The 21,535-nt window shown below is 50.0% G+C and overlaps 2 protein-coding genes across 6 annotated transcripts; one reads left to right on the top strand and one right to left on the bottom strand.

Moving 5' to 3' along the window:
- The first annotated feature begins 1,000 nt into the window (after window positions 1-1,000).
- EVA1B (eva-1 homolog B) lies at window positions 1,001-15,543 on the top strand. Of its 5 annotated transcripts, XM_081016505.1 has the most exons (5): window positions 1,001-1,130; window positions 2,855-2,953; window positions 7,406-7,459; window positions 12,729-12,814; window positions 13,848-15,543. In XM_081016505.1, the coding sequence occupies exons 4-5, from the start codon at window positions 12,748-12,750 to the stop codon at window positions 14,267-14,269; spliced, it is 489 nt and encodes a 162-aa protein (XP_080872631.1). In that variant the 5' UTR covers window positions 1,001-1,130; window positions 2,855-2,953; window positions 7,406-7,459; window positions 12,729-12,747; the 3' UTR covers window positions 14,270-15,543. The 5 variants fall into 5 exon arrangements, with proteins under 5 accessions (XP_080872631.1, XP_080872632.1, XP_080872629.1 ...); XM_081016503.1 differs by lacking the exon at window positions 1,001-1,130 and having other exon boundaries at window positions 1,862-2,953; XM_081016504.1 differs by lacking the exons at window positions 1,001-1,130; window positions 2,855-2,953 and adding an exon at window positions 5,220-5,984.
- Window positions 15,544-16,238: 695 nt separating this feature from the next.
- Window positions 16,239-21,498, bottom strand: LOC308482897 (IQ domain-containing protein C-like). The gene is made up of 5 exons (XM_081016390.1): window positions 21,205-21,498; window positions 20,246-20,389; window positions 19,746-20,058; window positions 19,359-19,477; window positions 16,239-18,841 (listed from the first exon to the last, which is right to left on the bottom strand). The coding sequence occupies exons 1-5, from the start codon at window positions 21,277-21,279 to the stop codon at window positions 18,803-18,805; spliced, it is 690 nt and encodes a 229-aa protein (XP_080872516.1). The 5' UTR covers window positions 21,280-21,498; the 3' UTR covers window positions 16,239-18,802.
- Window positions 21,499-21,535: the final 37 nt, after the last annotated feature.

Below are 21,535 nucleotides of genomic sequence, written 5' to 3'. Positions count from 1 at the left end.
AGCTCCCCCCCCGTGCTTGAACTTGGGGTTTCCAGCCAATCAGGTGCAGGCCCTCTCTATGTTCTCTGGGCCCCGGAGGATCCTCTGCAGTGATCTGGTACAAAGGGGCACTGCTGAGGTGTACCCTGCAAGTGATGGTGATTTTGAGGCCTGCTGCCAGGGCTAGGTCAGTTGCCGAAGCCCAGCCCAAGCCCCCCCCCCCCCCCGGTCACTGCTGGTGTGGCAAGAAATTAGTTAAGAGGTGATGTGATAGAAGATTATAAAATGTGTGGCATGGAGGAAGTGGATAGGGGAAAGTTTCTCTCCCTCTCCCATAACACATTCGAAGCCAAAAGCTGTGGAGGATTCAGAACAGATAAAAGAATCTTTATGCAGCACATAGGTAAACTGTGGAACTCTCTCCCACAGGAGGAAGGGATGACCACTGACCTGGATAGCTTTAAAAGAGGATTGGACAACCTCACGGAGGAGAAGGCTACTAGCCAAGATGGCTACGCTCTGCCTCCACCGTCAGAGGCAGCAATGCTTCTGAATACCAGTTGCTGGAAACCACAGGAGGGAAGAATACTCTTGTGCTTGGGTCCTGCTTGCAGATTTACCACAGGCATCGGGTTGACCACTGGGAGAAGAGGGATGCTGGACTAGATGGGCCACTGGCCTGATCCAGCAGGCTCTTCTTGCATTGGGTGCTGCAACAAGGGCCTGAAGAGAAGTCAGTGGAAGGACTGGGGCTCCCAGTGTGGCACCTTCACTTGCTCCCCTGAAAGGGATATGAGGGCAAGCAAGGGCCTCAGGCTGGACTCTTCCACTGCTGAGTTAATGCCTGGCCCTCTTTTTGGCACAAGAGGGCGCCTGAGGGTTGGGCGCTGGATGCAGCCCTGACTGGGCCTCAGTCCCTCCTGGAAGCTCCACCCTTTGCAACTGCAGCAGCAGCCTTCCCTTCCTGCAAAGGAAGATTTGGGGTGGGAAAGTCTCTGCCAGTGCTTTCCCCCCAACTCCCCAGTACAAGACCTGGAAGGAGAAAGGACCTTTTCTATTGGGGCTTCCCATCTTGTTTGAGCAGCTTCCCTGAGGGTCTCTTGCACCCCCACCCCAAAACAAGGAGAGATGGGGGGCTGTGTACCCAACAGGTTGGCCCCAAACTTGTTTTGGGGTTGGCAAACTGCTTGTGCAACTTTGTGCCAAACTGAGGAACTGGGGACCTATTTTAGCATAATTGGAAATCCCTTTGTACAGTGAAGGTGATTGAGATGGAGCCAGCCCACAAGGGGTGGCTGGGGAGAGCTCTTCAGAGGTTGGGGTTAGCCCTTGAGGACGCAGCATTTCCCCTTCCTCGCCACTTGCCATTGCTTCCCAGTGCCAGTGTCCACCATCCCCTCCCAAGTGCATGCTTTTCTCTCACAGCTCAATAAGCCCAGCCCCACTCTCCTGCCCCCTGGATTTGGAGGACATGGCATCTAGGCAAGGAGGCAGGGTTAAGTTCCAGCCCCATTTCCCTGTGGGACTGGGTGGACAGAAATGGACTGTGCTGCTGGCACAGCTGCTCTTTGAGGTAATAGAAGTGGACTAAGGAGCACCCTCTAAACCCTGGTTGGACTAATGCCTACAAATTCTTCTCCCTCGACCCAAGTAGAAGTTGCACGTGATTGAACACATAAGAGTCTTGTGGAGGAAACAGCCTCAGAAAGAGAGAGCAGCAGCTGCAGGAGGATACCAGTGAGAAGGGAAGGGAATGGCCAGATCTAGTAATTTGGGTTAAATTTGTTGGGAGAGCAGCAGCTTATAAATGAGGTAGGGGAGGGGACTGGATTTATGGGTGGGCGTCTCTGCAACACTTGGGCAGGACCTGCAAATGGCTGAGAAGCAGAAAGAATGAGAGAAGAGAATTTTCAGCCCATAGCATGTCTTCTGGGAGTCACCTGCCAGTGGTGGGCGGAGCCAGAGGCAAGAGTGGGTGGAGCAGCAGAGGTGACTCCTACTTTCTGCATTCTAGCCACACACCCACACCTCTCCCTCTATCCAAGCAAGCAGGAGGCATGATCACACAGCTCGTAGACACGTTCTAGCCAGGCAAAAGCAGTTGAGGAGGGTGCTGAGCCAGGCAGATGAGGGCTGTGGCCTTGGGGAGAAGGAGTGTGCCCTGCAAAAGACTCCCAGCCACATTCAGACCCAGGTTTGAGGTTCTCCACCCCTGATAACACAGAGTCAGCTGGTCTAAAGGGGTCCCCCATTTCGAGTCATTCCCTGGCACAGATCCACCCTTAAACTCCACAGGACACACAGGGGCTGTTTGCAGGCCTGCCCATGAACACCAGAGCAGGAGATATGGGAATGTGTGAAAGCCATGCTGTCTCTGGATTTACACCTTCAAGAGCTGGATCCTTGTAGCCAAAGGGAGCTGCAGTTTGTGCCCATGAAGGACTTGTTGTTCTGTCCTGGTAGGGATTGTGTCTCTTGTTCTCCCGCCTCTCAGCCTATTCTATTTCTTAAGGTTAAACCAACAGGCTCCTCAAATCTGCATATCTTTAAATAAATTAACATGCCAACTATTCCAGCTGGAATATTTAATCCTCCTTCCCTCCCATCCACATGGAATTTCAATACGCATTATTGTTGTTGTGTACTCCAGTGGCCATTTTTGTTTAAGGGACGGCACCTGCTTTCCTTTGCTTGTTATACCTGAAGCAGGTTAGCCATCAAAATAATCCAGCCATCCCTGCTCTCGCTCCCTCTGTGTGGGTGAAAGGGGGGGAGCTCTGACCCGCCAGCCCCCTCTCAACCACTTCCTGTTGCTCAGCAGCGTTAATGGAAAACAGACCCCATCTTTGCCTCTCTGACTTTTTTCATTCCCAAGCAAGAGGACGGAGCAGGGGGGTCCTTCCGTGGCAGAGGGGCTCCATTTTTCCCTCCTGGCACCCCTGGTGCTCCCGCGTCCCTCTTCTCCGTGTGCCCGGTGAGTATGCCATGGCGAGCAGCCTTCCCCCACCCCACCCCCATCTCTAATGTCTTCCCACCCAGGGATCCAGGCGACCCAGTTCTTTGATCACTGGAGAAAGAGGAACGGCTTCTGTGTCTGGCTTAGAAGCCACTTAGCTTGAGGTTCTCCACCATGTTTCACAAGGAAGGTAGCGGAGAAATCTCCCCCCACCCCGATTCTGCTCTTTCTCTGTGTGTGTGTTCATGTGTTTGCTTGTATGTAGGGAGAGGAACCGATCCGGGCCTGTTAGCTCAGTGCAAGCATGCTCAAATTTGCGTCTTGGGCACAGACTTGAGTTCTCTCAGATGCTAGAATTCAGCCGGAGAACAAGCTAGCCACCTTCCTCCTCTCCGGTCCTACTTAACTTCTGCAACCCTTCTAACCCTTGGAATTAGGGAGCCATTGTTTTCAAATGTGTAGCAGTTGACTGTAGTTACTCAGCAGTGTCCCTCTGTATGTGTTCAATGATGCCATAGCTATTTCACAGAACCATAGAGTTGGAAGAGACCTTGAAGCTCATCCACTTCAAACCCCTGCTCAGTGCAAAGATGCCCATTGCTTCAGCATCCCATCCAACCTCTGCTTTAAAACCTCTAACAAAGGAGAGTCCACCACCTTCTGAAACAGCCTGTTCCAAATAGCTCACGTTATCAGGAAGTTCTTTCTAATAAGGCAAAATCCTTTTTCATGTGATTTGAATCTGTTGTTTCAGGAGTCCTACAGATTTGCCCCATCTCTGTGACAGCCCTTCAGATATTTGAAAGTAGTCATCATTGTATCTTGTTCAGGCTAAATATACTCAGCTGCTTCAACCTAAAGACCTAGGAAGAAAGGGGTCCTCTTGTCCCTCCCCTTGTTAGTTTGCTTGCTTGCCCACCCCAACCCCAACCTCTGGACACATTCCAATGTGTCAATATCCTTTTTAAGCTCCAGTGCCCAGAAGTTAACACTGTTCTCCATATGAGGCCTGGTCACAGCAGAATGGAACAGCACCATTCCTTGTGATCTGGATGCTATCATGCTGATGCAACCTAGAATTTCACTAGCCTTTGTAGACACCCCATCCCACTGCTGACTCCACAGTGGGGCTGCTGACTCCATGTGTCCCAGCGCTGAATGCTAGACTCTGTGTCAGCATCTAGCATCCTTGGGCAGCTTCCAGAATTGCAGTACTTTGGCATGGTCCACTGCTGATGCCTGCCCTGGACCTCCCATAATTTTGATGGGGTGGGGGAGCACTCTGAGCACAGCAATAGGGTCTATCCAGCTTTTATATTTCCCAACAATGCCCCTGGCCTAATGTTGCTTTGGGGTACTATGTGAAATTTTAAAAGTACATAGATTTTACTACCCAGCACACAGCTAAGCCCATCAGAGGACATTGTTGCCCAAGGCAAACCTGAAGCTGGCTCTGATGAAGGCCTTGAGAAGGGGCTCCAGGTCCAAATCCACCCCCTTCTTCCACCTTGCACTGCCTTTAAAGCCTGCTAGGATCAAAGAGATGAGATAAAGTCCACAGGGCACTAGGCTTCTTCAAAGCTCAGTGTTGCTTCCTGGGTTTGGGCCATTAAAGCTTTCTCCTGCCATCTTGGCAGCACATGTCTCAGCAATGAGGACTGGAGCATGATGGCAATGCCCAGTCCTGTTACCACATTCCCAGCAGGCCCAGGACATTCTTGTTCATGGCTCTGGCTGGGGCCAAATGGACGTAGCTTCCCAGGTTGGGTGCTCTTCAGCAGTTGCAATAATGCATATATAGAGTGCTGCAGACTCCCCTAAGCAGTCGGGAGCCAGCTGAGAATACTGCAGAGACGAAAGCATGAGCCAAGGGCACCCCAGGAAGACTGTCAGCTGGTGGCCTTATTGCAAGCGCACACCCTTTGTCTTGGGACTCCATTTCTCTTTCCACTTGTAACTAATTCCTCCTCCAGCCTGCCAGCTGACTACGAAGATGCAGGACTTCCTTGCTCTTGTGCCTCCAACAGCACTGAGACCACTTGTCCTTTCACCTGCTAAAGTCTGCCGCCCAATGCGCTGTTACAAAGGCACAGTTACACTTTGCAGCTGAACAGTTGGCACCCTGAGTCACCCCCTCCACTGCTCTCTCCCTGCACTTCAAGCCTCTTGACTTTGCTTTAATCATTAACCAGATGTTTGAGCTGTGCGGAGACCAGGGAATGGGAGGGGGGGCCCCGCTGGGTGGTGGGAGCTTATAGGAACTGAGCTGCTGCATTGAGGGGAGGAGGGGAAGATTGTGGAAGAGGTTGCAAGGGTCAATCTAGGGCCACTTCACATTATTTTAGTGGCCCTAGTCTGGACTCATAATGTGCCTATGGCAGGTTCCTCTCAAGGCTGGCAGCTTCAACCTCATCACCCCTCTTTGTGATAGTGAAGTGTCAACTCTCACTCAAGCCTGGCCACTTCATTGACTTGCCTCTCCCCCCCTCCCCCGACTAGCCAAAGAGCCCTTTGTCGGACAGATACAGCCGGACATATCAGTACAGATTGGGAGAAGCCACTGAATTGGCTGAGGGAACAGCTCCACTCCTTGAGGCAGTGACTGCCCCCCCCCCCGCCACCATCACAAACAAGAGAGGGGCCCCAGCACCCCCCATTTCCTGTGGCTGAATACTTGGCATCCCTCCTCCTGCTCCTTGCCAGAAGCCCCCCCACCCCACCAAAGGGGGTCTGTGTTTTCTATTGCTGGCCTGGCTTGACTCATCTCTGCTGATGTGTCACATTTTTTGGATTTTTCTCTTCATCCTCCATCCATCCGGATATTACTGGGAAAAACAGGATCTGGCTGCCCCTGTGTCCACTGCCCCACTTGGGCTAAACTCAGCAGCCATCGCTCTCAGTCCCAGGAAAACTCCAGCTGCCAAACTTGCTGCAGCCAAGGAGACGGGACAGCTGCTTTTGAGCTCAGTGTTGTGAAGCAGAGAAAGAGAGAGGATGCTAGAGGAGGCCTGATCCTTCCCAGCCCCATTGCCACTGCTGGGGTTCTGAGGTTAGTGACTAAAAGGCTGAGGGACTTAAAGGCTGGAGTGCCCAGAGGTATGAGAGCACTTTGGTGTGCCAGGAAAACATGTGTGCCAAATCTGAACCAATGGCGGAGGGGAGGAGTCACTATATATTTCTGGAGCAGATAGCCGGATCCTTTTCCTTATCAGGCTGACCAGTATTTCTAATGTATTTGGGGAGGGGGGGTGGGCAGCCTCCCACATTCTTGGAAGGGTTCCTGCACTGAAAGTTTGGTTGTCTGAATGCAGTGTTTCTCCCTAAGACAGGACACCTGGCGTTTGTCTTTTTGATAACAGGGTTTGCAAAACCTGCTGGAACTGGATGCTGTATTTGTGGCCTGTTTTGACATTTTGGGGGAGAAGGCTTGGCAACAGGAGGAGAGGCTATTTTGACGCGCACCAAAAAAACCTCCCTTGCAGGGTGTGCCAACCAGTGTGGCCTCCTGGGACCAGTGCCTTGGCTGCAGTGTTTGTTTTCTCTCCTGTGGGACTGAGTTAAACTTAACCGGCCACATCTAATGAGCACCCCTCCCATTGGAGGCATGCTGCCAGGGTGCCGTTTTGGGAGCTTAATCCGAGAACCACTTAGCTTGGAGAAACAGGAACAGAGTGTCACTGAGCCATGTGCAGAGAGAGACTTTCCCCTCTCAAACTAAGAAATTGCTGCTCTGCTATAGTTAAGCTTACTGACTAGTTTCGCATCCAGAAGGAGGCAGCCTTGGGGGCCCATCCAGCACCCCTCCTTTTTAAAACCAAGCTCTGCTGATGAAGCCCGGGACCAAATCTGAGAGGCCCAAAGGAGCCGTTTTCTGCCTCTGCTGGCAGGAGGGTGTTTCTCTTGCCCTGGCTGTGCAAACACACCCAGCGGGTCTTGATGCCAACCCAAGCCCAACCTTGGAGGCCTCCCTGGTGCAGAGAGAGAGGGTCCTTTGTGTGGACCTCTTTTGATCCTGACTTCCTCCCGTGGACTCTGGGCCCCTTCGACCATCACGGCAGGCGGGCGGGCACAGGAACAGCTCCTTTTGCAAATGATTTTGCAGTCCATTGGCCCTTGCAAGCCTCTCCTCCTTGCTGCCTGGCCCTCTGCTGCCTGGGGGCTGCTCCTCCCGGAACGCAGAGAAACAGGAGGCCTTCTCTTCTCCTCCCTCTGTGTGTCCCTGGGTGTGTGTGTGTCCGTCCGTGTGTCCAGCCCAGGCTTCCTGCTCCAGGGGAGGGGGCGGGTTCACTGTCCAAAGGGATCCAGGCCGGTCCTGACATTTGTGCGCTTCCAGCTGCACGGAAGTGAGCGGCAGTTTCCATTAGCCGCTCAGTCCAGAGGCCAGTCTGCTGCTGCTCTGTAAGATCCCGCTCAAGCGGGGGGGGGGCTCCCTTTCTCCCCTCCTTCTCAGAGGCTCCTTTCTTCTGACAGGGACTGCAATGGAGGCAGAGCAGCAGCCTTGAATTCGGACGGACCCTGCACTCGGTAAGCCTGGCACCCTTTCTCACTGTTGGTCTGATAGCTGGATTCTGTGGCTGCTATTTGCATGAGCCGCTTTGTAACGGTCCCATTCAAATCTGCTTTGAAGATAGCAAACTTTTCAGAAAGGAGAGCTGGAAGTTGCCCATCCACATCTACGCACTTGGATAGCAGACCAAGCACAGGGCCACAGGTTACCTTACCCACAAACTTCCCTGCCAGGGTGAGATGTACTCTATTTCCATCAAAAGCACAGTAAATACTTGCAAGCTTTCGTGAATTAGTGCATCCAAATTTTGTGCAATTGCATCCTCTTTGCCCCTCTTTTGGTGTTGCATCTCATCCTTTTCGGGTGATGCCTGAGTGGGGATCTTGTCCCTGTGCCATTTGGGAAGGATGGGCTGATAGAAGGAGCTTTGTGGAAGGAGCTTCTCAGTGGAAATAGTGGGTGAACAAGTCTTGGGATTCCAGTCCGATTCTACTCTGGCAACTGTTCCTTTAGAAGAAGTTGTGCTTGTTCCTAGAATCAAAGAATTGTAGAGTTGGAAGGGACTCTAAAGAGTCATCTAGTCCAACCCCTTGCAATGCGGGAATCACAGCTAAAGAATCTCTGGCAGATGGCCATCCAACCTCTGCTTTAAAACTTCCAGTGAAGGAGAGTCCACCTCTAGGGACAGCCCTGTTGGCTCCATCTCTGGCCTCTTCCTCGCATCCTTTACTGTAGTAGCATGAATAATCTACTCAGGTGTAGCTCCTGAACCTTCATGGCTCACTTTCACCAATGGATGGGGTAACTGCTCTTAATTTCACAAAGCAGACCTGGCTAGTTATCACCTCTGCCCTTGGAGGGTCCTCTCTTATCCCAAATTGGGGGAGGGGGCTTGCTGTGGATGCAAGAGCACTCTGCCCATGCTCAGAGACAGAATTTATTATTAAATTCTAAGCCGAGTCTTGCCAACGACTTGTACCTCCAGTCAAGTCCCCCAGTGACATCTTAATATCCTGTTGTTACTGGGTGAGATCAGTTTCTACATCTTTAACGCTCTGTGGAAAATCCCATTTCACGGAGCTTTTCCCAGTCCCTACTAACATTATGTCTTCAGCCAAAGCTGCAGTTCACTGTAACATATTCACAAAGTCTCCCCCCCACTCCCCAAAAACACCCAAACTCTTCTTCCCTTTTAAACAATTTGATGTTATATAGAACCTATAAACAGCCCAAGGGTTGAAATTGAAAAATTAACTTTCTAGATTTGCTCTCCCTCACCCCTCCCCCAAATTACAAGCAATGTTTCCTCAATGTGAGGGATGCACTCTGTGCATGCTTTTGGTTATTCTTGCCTTTGTTATTAGCTAGCACATTCCCAGAGATGCGCTTAAAGCAACATTGAGCACCGGGACTGTGCCTGAAGCGGCGTCTGTGTCTGGCTTCTGCTGGTTCCCCCCTCCCCGCCCCCTCCCTCCCTCCCTCCCGCCCCTGCATTCCTGCACTCTTGGCTTCTTGCTGCAACAGGCCAGGCATCATTGGGCAATTTGGTCAGCACAGGAGAGACTCCAACCAAGCCAAGCCGGTTTCCATTTTAATTTCAGGCTCAACTGGAGGAGGAACTGCCTGGTCCCTCTTTGAAATTCATTCACCCTGCAAAGAAAAAAAACCAAAAATAAAAAAAAAATGCATCTATGAGAGTTCCCCAGAAAGTACCAGTGGGGGCGGGAGAGAATCTGAGGCACCTTCTAAATAGGACAAAGCTGGGTTTTGTTGGTGAGATTGGTTTCATAACATAAATCCCTATTTTTAAAATTATTCCGTTATCTCAAATTATTTTGATCAGATTATGGAAGCATTTATCTCTATGCTTATTAGCTAAAACAGATGAAAAACAGGTCATGGGGGGACCCCTTTCCTACCCAATATGTGTGTGTTGCACTCCAGTTAGTGATCGATGGCACAAGTCTGTTTTTCTGCATTTTTTGGTTTTTTTTAAGGGTTTCATCCTCTGTGCCCAAATGTCTCATTTTCATTTCCGAGTTTTACAAATATTTTTGCAAGTGGTTTTTAGACTCCCTTTCCCATTCCATCCCTGCTGTACTGCCATGGGGTTGGTCAAGGGGTGTGTGCGTAATTTCCAACATCACAGACAAATGAGAAGAGGCAGTTCTTACCTTTGATGAAAGTTAGCAGCAACACCCCCTTGTTCCCTCCCTTACAACTTTGTTGTTATCCCCGACTTATGTGGAAATACTGCTTAGCCAGCCTGGTAGGAACTGAACAGACCCCTGATGCAGAACCTTCTCTGCATTCCTTGTAGAGATGAACAGTGGGAGGTAACAGGAGGAGGTGCTCTCCTTCCCAGCAGAAGTGACCAAACTCACATCCCAGATCAACAAGGCAGTGGTAGTCAACAAGCTAGGTAAAGGTAAAGGGACCCCTGACCATTAGGTCCAGTTGTGGCCAACTGGGGTTGTGGCGCTCATCTCGCTTTATTGGCCGAGGGAGCCAGCGTACAGCTTCCGGGTCATGTGGCCAGCATGACTAAGCCGCTTCTGGCGAACCAGAGCAATGCACGGAAACAGCGTTTCCCTTCCCACCGGAGCGGTACCTATTTATCTACTTGCACTTTGACGTGCTTTCGAACTGCTAGGTTGGCAGGAGCAGGGACCGAGTAACGGGAGCTCACCCCATCGCGGGGATTCGAACTGCCGACCTTCTGATCAGCAAGTCCTAGGTTCTGTGGTTTAACCCACAGCGCCACCCGCGTCCCAGTCACCAAGCTAAATGACTCTAAAAGCAGTTTAGACAAATTCACGGAGGAGAGGGCTATTGTGGACTAACAACCATGATAGCTACTAGCCACGACCAGTCAGAGGCAGCAATGCTTCTCAATACCAGTTGCTGGAAACCACTGGAAAAATCCTGGTTGCTGTTTCCCCTTTAGGGCATCTGACTGAGCACTGTGAGAACAGGATGTTGGACTAGATGGGCCATGGGCCTGATCCCGCAGGCTGGTCTTATGTTGTTATGTTTGGGGCCCATAACTTTGCATGGTTTATCCTTAGCATGTTCAGAAGAGGAGGTAATTTTTTCCCAAAACCAACCCCCTCTTCTTCTCTGGCCTGCTGCCCAGCCCAGCTGCCTGGCTCTCATCAAAGGGTCGCTCAGAGCTTTAGGAAATCTTGGACTCATGAAAAGCTTGTGGGGTGAGGGGGGAGAGTTCTGTTTGCAGATGAGGCTGGCATCTGCCTGGATGGCTCCTGAAAATGGGTGGCTGTGAGCTGCTCATTGCTCAAGGGGGCATCCAATCCAGCATGTTGTCCTCAATGGGGGTGGGGTGCTTTCTATCTATTATTCAATGGAAGTGGGGGCCAGGAATAATTATTTGCCCAAGGCCCTGTTTAAGGAGTCAGTGGGTAGTAATATTGGTGAAAATTTGTGTTCACATGCAGCTTGAGAATCTTCAAAGCTTTTGACTCAGATCTAGTTTGAACCTGAGAGTCTCAGACCCAACCTGTCCTTCTGTCCTCAATACCTTTTTGCTCTGATTGCAGGTTTGATCCCCGTATGGGACAGCCACATATTCCTGCATTGCAAGGGGTTGGACTAGATTATACTCAGGGTTCCTTCCAGCATCTACAATTCTATGACTATCAGCTTCTTCCCTGGCCTTTGTTCTGTCCACCCTGGAGTATGTCCTCTGGTCCCTTTGCAACATCCTTTCAACCTGCCAGAAATAGCCTTGACCTGGAAGACTCCTGAGTGCGGCTGTTGCTGGGTGGGGGCAGAGGAAGAGGCAACATCCGGTCTCCAAACAACAAGCCATCTTCCCACCACTGAGGATGCATCTTTTCCTGTGACAGTGGCAGGAAGTGCCCTGGGGGTGGGGGGCTTAAGGGATGGGGGAAGAGAGGAAACATTTGCTGGGACTCTGTTCCCAGGGTCATGCACAAGCGTAAATTAAACATTGGGCCTCGGTGCATGACAAGGCAGTGTGAATAATGCATTGGGTTTGGGTATGGAGAAACTTGGGTTCAAACCCTGTTTGGGCATGAAACTCAAAGGCCTGGGTCACTGAGAGGATTAAATGCCACAGGAAATTCTTTGTATCCTTTGGCGCCCCTCTTTTCAGCTTGCAGAGTCACTGACAGATGCCTCCATCCAAGCTTGCCCGGGGTGTGGTGTGTGACGCATGTCGGAAGAGGCCCCCTGGAAGGGATGACTGTCACAGGACTTTGTAGCCTGAGAGGCTGTCCTGTCCAGCAACCCCATGACTGGCCTGGGGGCCTGAGGGAAGCAAGGCAGCTGTTTTGCTAATTAATGGGGGGGGCAGTTGTTTGGCACAGTCAAGCCCCCAAGGTTTCTTTTATTTGGCAATTTAAAACTATCTCAGCTGTTTGCCCTTTAAGCTTAAGAGTTCTGGGGCTGTGCACCCCACAGTGTGAGCAAAACCGAGAGAGAGGAGTTCTCAGGAGTGCCACAATCAATTTATTAAAAGCCCGACCCATTTTAGAGAAATTCCTTTGTTGGAGGCATCTTAGTAGACCTGCAACCCACATGCATTTAACTTGTGTGCATTCAGCTTTATGTGACCTGGTTCTAAGAAATGATTCACAGTGGGGGCAGTGTACCTTGTTTTTATCCCACATGTTACTGAGGTGCTCATTTGTAGTGGTCTTTGTGTTTGACCCACATACAGTTTCCTGCATGCACACCAAGTGGCATATTCTACATAACTGCTACTGCACATGGAGAAATGTTGGCTGGTATAAACTGTTGGATTTGTGAACATGTAAAATTTACTTGTATGATTACAGTGAATGCAGTGTCTGCAGGGATGGTGGCCAGAGAGCTTAGATATTCCCAAGATAATGGACTATGGTGGATTTTACATTAGAATCGCTGCGGACCAACCAGTGCTTTAAGTTCCTTGTTCTTTTGTGATTAAAGGTTTGCTCTCTAAACATAGAACGCTATCTTGAGATGCCAATGTTTGTGAATACGATTCTGAAGACCATTGGTGACACTGTCCTATCTCAGACCACAAACAATTCTGTCCTTGCTCCTCAGCAGGGATATTGATAGAAGGTCCTCTGTGTTCTTTCTGAAGGCCCTTAGCCTGATGTTCTCTGCAATTCTTCATGGACACCCTGTCATTTAGTCCTCTTTCCAGTCGAGCTGCCTCCTGTCTGAACAAATTGTTAGATGAACCGTGTCTCCTAATTCTAAGGAATTGGGCAGGAGTAATATGCTAATAACGACCCCTCCTCCCTGTCCTCCCAGGTGCCACTGAGGAGCCACCATGGAGACCCACAAGCGGGAGATGGAGCTGCTGAGCAACAGCATGGCAGCCTATGCACACATTCGAGGTGGGTCAGGAAATGGGGGCAGGGGCAGACATATATGTGAGCAATGGCAGTCTCTGGCACTTGGCCAGAGGTGGCATCTTGTTCCCACTATCCGTCCTCAGCACACTATCTTGGGATGTGGATGGAGGATCTTCTTCCTCCTGTTTCAAAATGGCAGGCCAACCTCCTTCCTCCCCATCCCCAGAATGGAGACTGGTTTACCTGCATTTATGAACTGACCGGCCAATTTAGCCACCAGCCTTTGGATTTCTTCTCTCAGAAGCCAATATAGTCCACTGCATTTCAAGTTCAGGAACCCTCTTGGTCAACTTAACATTATAAAAGTTATATTGCTCCATACAGTGCTGTGTGATTTAGGATACCTCCTTGACTTCATAATGGAAAACAGTGGGAGGCATTCAACACCATGCTCTTCCATTCATTCATTCATTCATTCTTTCATTCATAAACTAATTCGTATAGCGCTGTGTCATTGAGGATGAAGGCTATCCATCCCTTGATGTGCAATTCACAAACGCCTGAAACTGAGCATTTACAAAGCAAAATAAATAAATAATACTCTGGTAACTATTTAAGAAACCTCAGCGAAAGACTACCATGTCAAATTAATTGCCTTCTTCCTGTACCCACTTCCGTATTCCTTCATTACATCCCAGCTATTCAAAGGCCATTTCTTTATTTCACACAGAAGAAACTATATCCCTATATTTTCTATATATGTCATTGTACTTTTCCTCCACCATAGTATTTATCTAAGTTTTAAGCACTTAGTACTGAACAGCCCTTCACCTCCAGCTGCACAATAGTTTAAATCTCTGGTGTCTTTCAGTGTTTGGCTACTAAAATTCCAGCATCCACAAAGAAATGGCAAATCAACTCAGTTTCTTACCACCTAATGTCTACAGAGTCTGTGGGAGCCCCAGCTCCTAACCATTTCTGTCCCCTTCACTACCATTTGAATCTCAAAAGCCGGTCTCCTCGGTGGTCTTCCTAGCCTATTTCTGACCCTCTCCTCCATGTCTCTGTCATCTAGATCACCCTGAGAGCTTTGGCCTTTATTTCGTGCTGGGGGTCTGCTTTGGCCTTGTCTTGACCCTCTGCCTGCTGGTCATCCACATCTCATGGCAGCCTCAGGCCATCCCCCGCAAGCCCCGAAAAAGCCTACGCGACTTCAGTGAAGATGAGGACGAAGAGGATGATGACGATGAGGAGGAAGAAGACACCATTGACCAAGCGGCTTCTGAGCCCCCCTTGGCTATGACGGAGCTGCCGCTGGAGGCCCACTCCACCCCTGATGGAACCCTCACCGTCAACGTCTTTGCCTCGGCGGAAGAGCTGGAGCGTGCCCAGCGGCTGGAGGAGCGGGAACGCATCCTCCGGGAGATCTGGCGCAATGGGCAGCCTGACATCCTGGGCACAGGCACTGGCACCATTGGCAGAGTCCACTACTATTGACCCATGGTTGGCCATGGTCACATTCCTCACCCGGGCAGGGTGGACTGCTACTGAACTCTTGAACCCCCTTGTCTCACCCCAAGGGATTTATGGTTAATCACTTCACCCAGCCAGTATCTCAAACATTGCAAGACCTGCCCTGATGCCAGATAAGAGGCAGCGGTTTCACACAGGGGTGAGAGAGGATCAATTGACAGTGATAAAATGGCAAGAAGGACCAAGATGAGTTAGTTAAACTGTTGGACAGCAAATTCAAGGACTCTGCTCCTTTTCCTCCTGGGAACTTGAGAGGGAAGGCAGTGCAGGCAAAGTAAAGGAGCAGCACACAGAACTAATGCCAGTTCTTTTGTTTACGTGTGAGGACTATTCCTGATTTTCACAATGGACATGTGTAGGGAACATGGAAAGTGGTGTAGCAGTGCCCACTGCAGTAACAGAAAGGTACGGGGGTTGCAGTTCACCAGCCTGAACAGACCAAACTCAGTACTTGCATGCAGGACTCTGGCTTGCATTGTGCTTAACTGATTTAGTAGGCAAAAAAGGAATATGGTGCTCTTGGGGAGGATTGTGGCAGCAGTGGGGGGGGGCGGGTCTTGTTGCACCTGTCCAGGTACCTCTAAAGGGATGGGTTGGAGGGAATAGACTGCAAGGAACTTCAACCCACCCGTGCTTACACACAACTACATACCAAGGGAGACAGATCAACCGTGACAAAGTTCTGTATCTCCCTTTTTTCCTGGCTGTGTTGGAAGCCTGTTTTTCTCCTACCCCTCCCAAATGGTGCTTATTATTTCAAGGAGCTGCATAGGGAACAGGTAAATGCCAACTTCAGTATTTTTCCACACTACCAGGAAACTCCCAGTGAATTCTCAGGGTGCAGCACTTCATCTCATCCCACCTTCAGCCAGGTTGATGCACAACTGGGGCGCATCCTGCAGGGAGGCAGCTTGGGGATGACCCCAGCACTTCCTTTGCTGCCTGACTCCTCTCATTCCACAAACAGGGTGTGGTTTGGCTAAGTATTATCAAGCAGCAGCATTGTCCAGTGGCCTTTATGGCTCTTTCCCCGGATGGAAAAAAAAGGGGGGATTAGCAACCCTCCCACTGGTCCTGTGGGGCTTTGTGCCTGGTGCCCATGTACCCCAGAGGGGGACTCTTTCAACTTTGCACAGACCCATGTTGTATACAGGACAACCTTGGTTTTTAACAGGCCGGTAAACTTTTGTGTAAAAATGTGCCTTATCTTTCATAAACTTCATTCCAGTTTTCCACAACTTGCCTTGTGGTCTCACCTCTGGTCCTCTGCCTAATTTTACCTGGGTAACAAGGAAAATGGGGGAAGCAGGCGGGAAGGCTAGCTTTCCCCTGCCCCTGGTGGAACCTCCTTTGGTTGAGATGCTTTGCCAATGCCTCTCTCTCTAAGCCCCTTAATGCACAGGAAGGAGCCAGATGGGAGGTTTAAGAGGGCGGGGGAATCTGAGAGACTCTTGGCCATGTTCCAAGCATATTTTGGTAGTATAACTTCCTTTAACTTTCTCTCTGTCCCCATTCACACACACACAGACCAGCCAACGTGAAGGATGTCTAGTCTTTTCCTGAAAAAGGCTGGTTCTCCTCTGCACCAGACCTTCCCTGTGTTGTTGGAAGAAGAGTTTTTTGTACCCATGCTACTTGAAGGCTCTTACTGACCTTCCTTGTTTGGGAGCCCTCTGCTTGGTTCCCACAAACCTCCTCCCCACCCCCCACCTGTCCCTTGACTCAATCTTGGAAAACAGTAACAGGCTGGTGGGAAGAGGGGGGGGGTCAGGTTGGGGTTGGCTTCCCAGGGTCAAAGCCTCTGTCCAGTAGCCGCATGTTTTCCCCCAGAGACACAGCACTGGTGATGTGGGAGGGGTGGAGAGTGAGAGCAGAGTAAATCTGTCTGGGCTGGGAATGGGCAGTGCGGAGCAGGGACAAGCACAGCTGAAAATCAGATGCTTAAAGAGTTTATTTTGCAATTAGGGAAAACAACCAATTCTTCCATCCAAGAAAACAAACCCCACCCCTGACAGCATCTGGCCCCTGGTAGGACATTTGGGGTCATTGGTCCTGGGACAAAAAGGGCTCAAGGCACACACCCCTTCCTCCCTGCTCCTTTAGCTCTTTATCCCACTCCTCCCTAGTTTGGCTTGATAAAAATAGCCCGTCCTCTCCTCCTGCTGCTGCTCTAATTGGAGCCAGATGTTTTCCTGCAGGCAGGCGGGGGGGGGGGGGCTGGGCAGGATGTTGCCTGGAATGCAGTGGATGAGGGGATGAGAAGGGGTGTTGGGGGAAGGAAGCCATCCTGCATCTAGGGAGTGGGAAAAGAAGGCAAGGCTTCTGGGTCCAGATGCCCCAAAGAGAGCCTGTGCCAGCCCAGGGTCTTCCCTGTTCCCATCTGTTGAAGGTTAGGAATGTGACATCTGTTTTTTATATCCACATCATCAACTATGTTGGGATTTCACACACACACACAGCATCTCCAAGGCCAGTGTCTCCAGCCACCCTGAAATCCTTCTGGGTTTTATCCTGCCCCACATTTTTTCAAGGCTTGTGTGCCACTTCTTTATGTCTGTGCATGGGAAGGTTATTATGCCAGCCTCTTAAGTGAGGCTTAATATCATTTTCCTCATATTATCTGGTGTAAGGGGGAAGTTAATGAGTGAGGCTTATGACCACCCCACCAAAACAAACATCATTTAGCTGGCACTGTTGAAATTAAAACCTGACCTACCCAATTCAGTTTGGGTGGGGGAATAGAAAGGAGGGCCCCACAAATAAAATTTATGTCGGCAAGAGTCTAAGATAGGCTTCCTCAACCTCAGCCCTCCAGATGTTAGGAGACTACAATTCCCATCATCCCTGACCACTGGTCCTGCTAGCTAGGGATCATGGGAGTTGTAGGCCAAAAACATGTGGAGGGCCGAGGTTGAAGAAGCCTGATCTAAGAGGTTCTGGTTGTGCCAGAGCTAAGAATTGAAAGGTCCTGGCTAAGTGAATTTCTTCCCGTTCCCTTAAAAGGGGGCAAATGTCTTGATCCCTACAAGTGTGGGTGATGAGACCCCAAACAGTGTTAAACATTCTCTCTCTAGTCACCTGCCTCCTTGAGTCCCTTTAGGTTTACAAGCAGGACAAACAAAGGCACGTGCCATAGAACATACCACTTATCAAGCAACATCTATTCTTTAGGAGGGAACCAGGATATACAAACTGCCAAAAAAAAATACAGGTTCGGAAACTCCCTTCAACCCCTTGAAGGAAACAGGAAGCCAAAACTTCAGAGTCTCTTCTTTCTGGCCAGAACGGACTGCCTGGAGCTCTGCCAAACTGGGAGCCTGGAGGTTCTGAAGGAAACTGGTTCTTAGCCAGGCTTGTGCATGTGTTTGTTTAGTTTCAAGTAGTCATGACCGTATCTCTCCTCTCCCCAAAGAAGCCTGGGACCAGGATATTGGGTGCCTGACCAGTGCTCTTGATAGCCATTTTATCCCTTTGAAAATCCAAGTTTCTAGCTGCAGAGAGGTCCTGTTTGCATGGGGCACCTTCTAAAGAGCATCTCATCAAAAGCAAGAGTAAGGCAAGTAGCAGGGAGACGAAAGTGGACTTGGATTCCTCTTTGGTCTCAGTAAGCCATGGTTTGGCCTAGTGCAACATGAGAAAAAGGACAACAAAATAAGTAATGGAATAGAGACATCCAGCAGTTGTCTACGCTAGACACTTGCAGTTCCCCTAGAGTCCAACAGCCCTTGTTTTGCACATTTAGCAGAGAGCTAACACATTGTTCCCTCATTTTTTATGGAACACCTACATGATGATGCCACCCACTTGTTATCCTCTTGTGTGTTCTCCACAGTATCAGCTTTTCTTCATCCATCTTCCCTTAAAAGTCTCTGCACTACACCCTCTGTCACAGGTGTGCATTTAACTCTTTTTAGAAATTGTCCATGGAGGATGGAGAGGTGGTTGTGGGTGTGCTGATGCACATCTAAACACTGTGTGGCTTGAATGCAGCCTGTTCTACAAAGGTTAAGAGCCATGTCTGTCACTTCACAGTGATATTTGTAAGCTCTGAAGTACAGTTATGGGAGCTGAACTCTATGAAGCCACAAAGCTCCGTCTCCAATTTGGGACTTACCTCCTTCTGTCAAATCATCCACATGCAGCCAAGGTCAACAACCAACAGACTGCAGAACAAGCCAATACAAAGACCATAAAGGGTGCTAATAGCTCATGTAAAGTTCAGATTTCATCCAAGGTAGACCAGCTATCAGTCTGTAGAAATGGGCTCTGAGCCTCACTCACAACAGATAAATCGGAAGAGAATCTTCACTGTTGCTTTCACAAACATCAAAGCTGGGGGCATGTGGAGTAGCCAGCTCCAGGGAACTACAAGCTTTTCCCTGCAGTCATGGTGGGAGCTGCTCCCCCAATGCTTTCTTCCCCCTGATGGCTGGTAAGAGCAGTTACATCTGTTTCTGTTTGACTGGGAACATAGGCTGGAGACCTCCAAGTCGGCAGTCAATCTGGGCTCCCCAACTTCTGTTTCAGGATCAAATACTACGAAGAAGGGAGGGAGGGAGAAAAGAGAGAGGAAAGGAAGAAATAAGGAAATGAGTTGCAGATGAAGTCTTGTCCTTTGTACAGCACCTAGGGCACCATTGGTTCTGAAATGAATATTAAATTGTAATAAGCACCAGTACCCCCATTAGACTCCAATGGATAGTGCCTTTGACAGTTTTAGCTATTTGGTGCTGAACTGTCTGCGGAAGCGGACAAACGCCAGCTCCCTCGCCTGTAAAGCGAGATGAGCGCCGAAACCCGAGTCGTTCATGACTGGACTTGTCAGGGGTCCCTTTACCTTTACCTTTTACCCACCCACTGAGATTAAAAGAAACAAAAGCTGAGGGATCATCCCAGACCCACCAGCTCTTTTCTCAATGGTGGGAGGGTGCTGTAGGCATATTACAAAGGTGTGAACAAGAAGTCACAGCTCCGCACCACAGCACTGGCTCTCCTAGCATCTCTTTCCCATGCACAGAAGACACCCCATGGCTCCTTGAGGACCAGCTCTTACGTTCTTACGGCTGGCAATCGCTTGTTGCAGCCACAGCAGCTCCATGGCCAGGTGCTTTCGGTAGCGCTGGAGGTCAGGCACAGCTTGGGGCATCTCTGGTACTCTTTGGAAATGAAGCTCTGCACAACAAGAGGTGCACAAAAGGTCAAGAAACCACTCTTAGTCTGCCCCCCCCTTGTCTCTCCCCTCCAGTTGGCTCCTATTCCCTGCCCCCCACTACCAGGTAAGTTTATTGGGGCAGGGACTTGCCTTTTCAGCATAAGCAAAAAGCACTATGTTGGGTGATGATGCTGAAGAACAGAGAAAAACAGCAACTGTACTGCAAAGCAAAGCAAAGGAAAACAGTGGGTGGGAGCTTGGAGTCTCAAATTGTTCCACATGCCTTACCTTGGCTCAGCCTTGGAGACTCCATGTTGAGGATCATGCTGCTCCATTCGGACGACACGCTACTGTGGTACATGCCTTCCTCACTCTCTCCTGGCAGGCTGCAAGCATTCCCAGGGGGCCTGCCCACAAGATGCTCCTCAGCCTCAGTTTCTGCCACCACTTCAGCTGGTGATTGCATCTTGCAATAAAGGTTTTTTTTGGAGAGTAGCTCTTCTTGACGACAAAACGCTGTCTCCTTTTCATGCAACTTGTTCTTGTTGGCCCCTGGCTCTTGGACACTTAATTCCTTGGCTTTTATTGGCTTCTGGACAGACTATATTTAAGACAGAGGAAGAAGAGCACCATTTTCAATGCATGGCTGCAACATTAAGTATCACCCTCACTTTTACTGCCGCCAGTTTTCATTTCCCTCTTCTCTTTCCTCCTCGTGCAATTAAAAGCCAGCGAAATTATAAGCACTGCCAGCTTCTACCAAGAGTAGAAAGAACCAGTAACCATACCTTTGGAAGAAACACCGGCACAGGCATGTAATGATTGTCCCACTTCAGCCAATCCAGATCCCCTTCAATCTCCTTGACGATGCTATCATATTCCCCCTTTAAGCTTTGAAATCTCTTCCTGACCAGGTAACCCCTGACATGAGCCTAGGAAGTAAATGAATCATAAAAAAATAACAGTCACAAATTAGGAAGGAATTAAAAGGCCATTAGCTCAAGCCTGGTTTAATAAGACAAGTCTACACAGGCCAGCCTTCTAGGGTTGCCATGAGTTGCCCCCACTTCCTGGTCTTGTGGCTTTAAAAAGCAGCCCAACAAGCAGGAATTATATAGTGATGGTTTTTCTATCTCCACCTTTGCCAGGCTGCTGTAGAAGATGCAGGAGAAAGGCCAGTTAGGAAGTTGGCAGTCCTAGTATACTGCGCTCCTGACCCCAATCCCAAGAGAACAGATGCTGGAGGCAGGAAAGGAAAGAAATAGGAGCAAAAGGCATACGTATGTGTGCGTATTTATATATTACATGCTACCACCACCACTTTTGAGAACTTTTCCCTATGGGCATTCTTTAACAGAAGCCACCATTTCCATTTAAAAACAGCAGCAGCAGCAGCAGCAGCACAAAATGCTTTAAGCAGAGCAGTTTATTTGCTGCAAGGGAATCACTGAGGAAAGGGGTGGGGTGGGTGAAATGTGTATTTACGCAAAGCAGGCCATGTTGGGAAGGAAGAGTATCTGCTTTGCATGCAGAAGCTCCCAGTCTTGCATGCAGAAGCTCCTCTCGCCTGCTTTGCACCCACATCAAGCCTCCCCCCCCCGCCCAGGGCTGCTGCTCCTTTTCAGGGTCTCCAGGGGGATGAGGCCACGATAGGAAGCCAAACCATGAGGACGAGCACCCCTAGGTCTGCCTTGAGTGGCAGGTCCACCATGCCAACCGGTGCCACCCACTATCCTGGTTCCGGCACCTGCAGCGTCCCCAGCACCTTCCTCCTCCTCCTCAGCACTAGCTCCTGCTGCTCTTCCTCGCTCTCCTCCATCATCTTCCTCGGCGTTGGCTGCCCTGGCAACCGCGTCTCTCGATGACATCAGCGAAGCGCGACAAGGGCGGTCTCTTTTCTTCTTCCTTTTTCCTGAAGTTCCTCAGAGCGGCCGCGAAGTGGCGCTGTCCAGGCGCCCTCTTCGTTCTCCGGGCTGGATGACGGAGGCGAATGGGGAAACTAAAAAATTTCCGTTATTTGCTTTCAAAGTAATTGTAACGTCTGGCGCGCGCGCGGCCCCTCCTCCAGCCCACCTGCC

This window comes from Podarcis pityusensis (assembly GCF_964106645.2).
Source record: "Podarcis pityusensis genome assembly, chromosome: 8".
Taxonomy (NCBI): Eukaryota; Metazoa; Chordata; class Lepidosauria; order Squamata; family Lacertidae; genus Podarcis; species Podarcis pityusensis.
Note: the sequence above shows the minus strand (reverse complement) of the source record. Positions and strands in the feature narration are given on the sequence as shown.

Bases quoted from the DNA above. Each gene is read 5' to 3' on its own strand.
- EVA1B (XM_081016505.1), top strand. From the start codon at position 12,748: ATGGAGACCCACAAGCGGGAGATGGAGCTGCTGAGCAACAGCATGGCA. The intron at 12,815-13,847 runs GTGGGTCAGGAA...TCTGTCATCTAG, and splicing joins AGCCTATGCACACATTCGAG to ATCACCCTGAGAGCTTTGGC.
- LOC308482897 (XM_081016390.1), bottom strand. From the start codon at position 21,279: ATGATGGAGGAGAGCGAGGAAGAGCAGCAGGAGCTAGTGCTGAGGAGG. The intron at 20,390-21,204 runs GTGCCGGAACCA...TTTACTTCCTAG, and splicing joins AGGTGCTGGGGACGCTGCAG to GCTCATGTCAGGGGTTACCT. The intron at 18,842-19,358 runs GTAAGAGCTGGT...CCTTCTTCGTAG, and splicing joins CGATTGCCAGCCGTAAGAAC to TATTTGATCCTGAAACAGAA.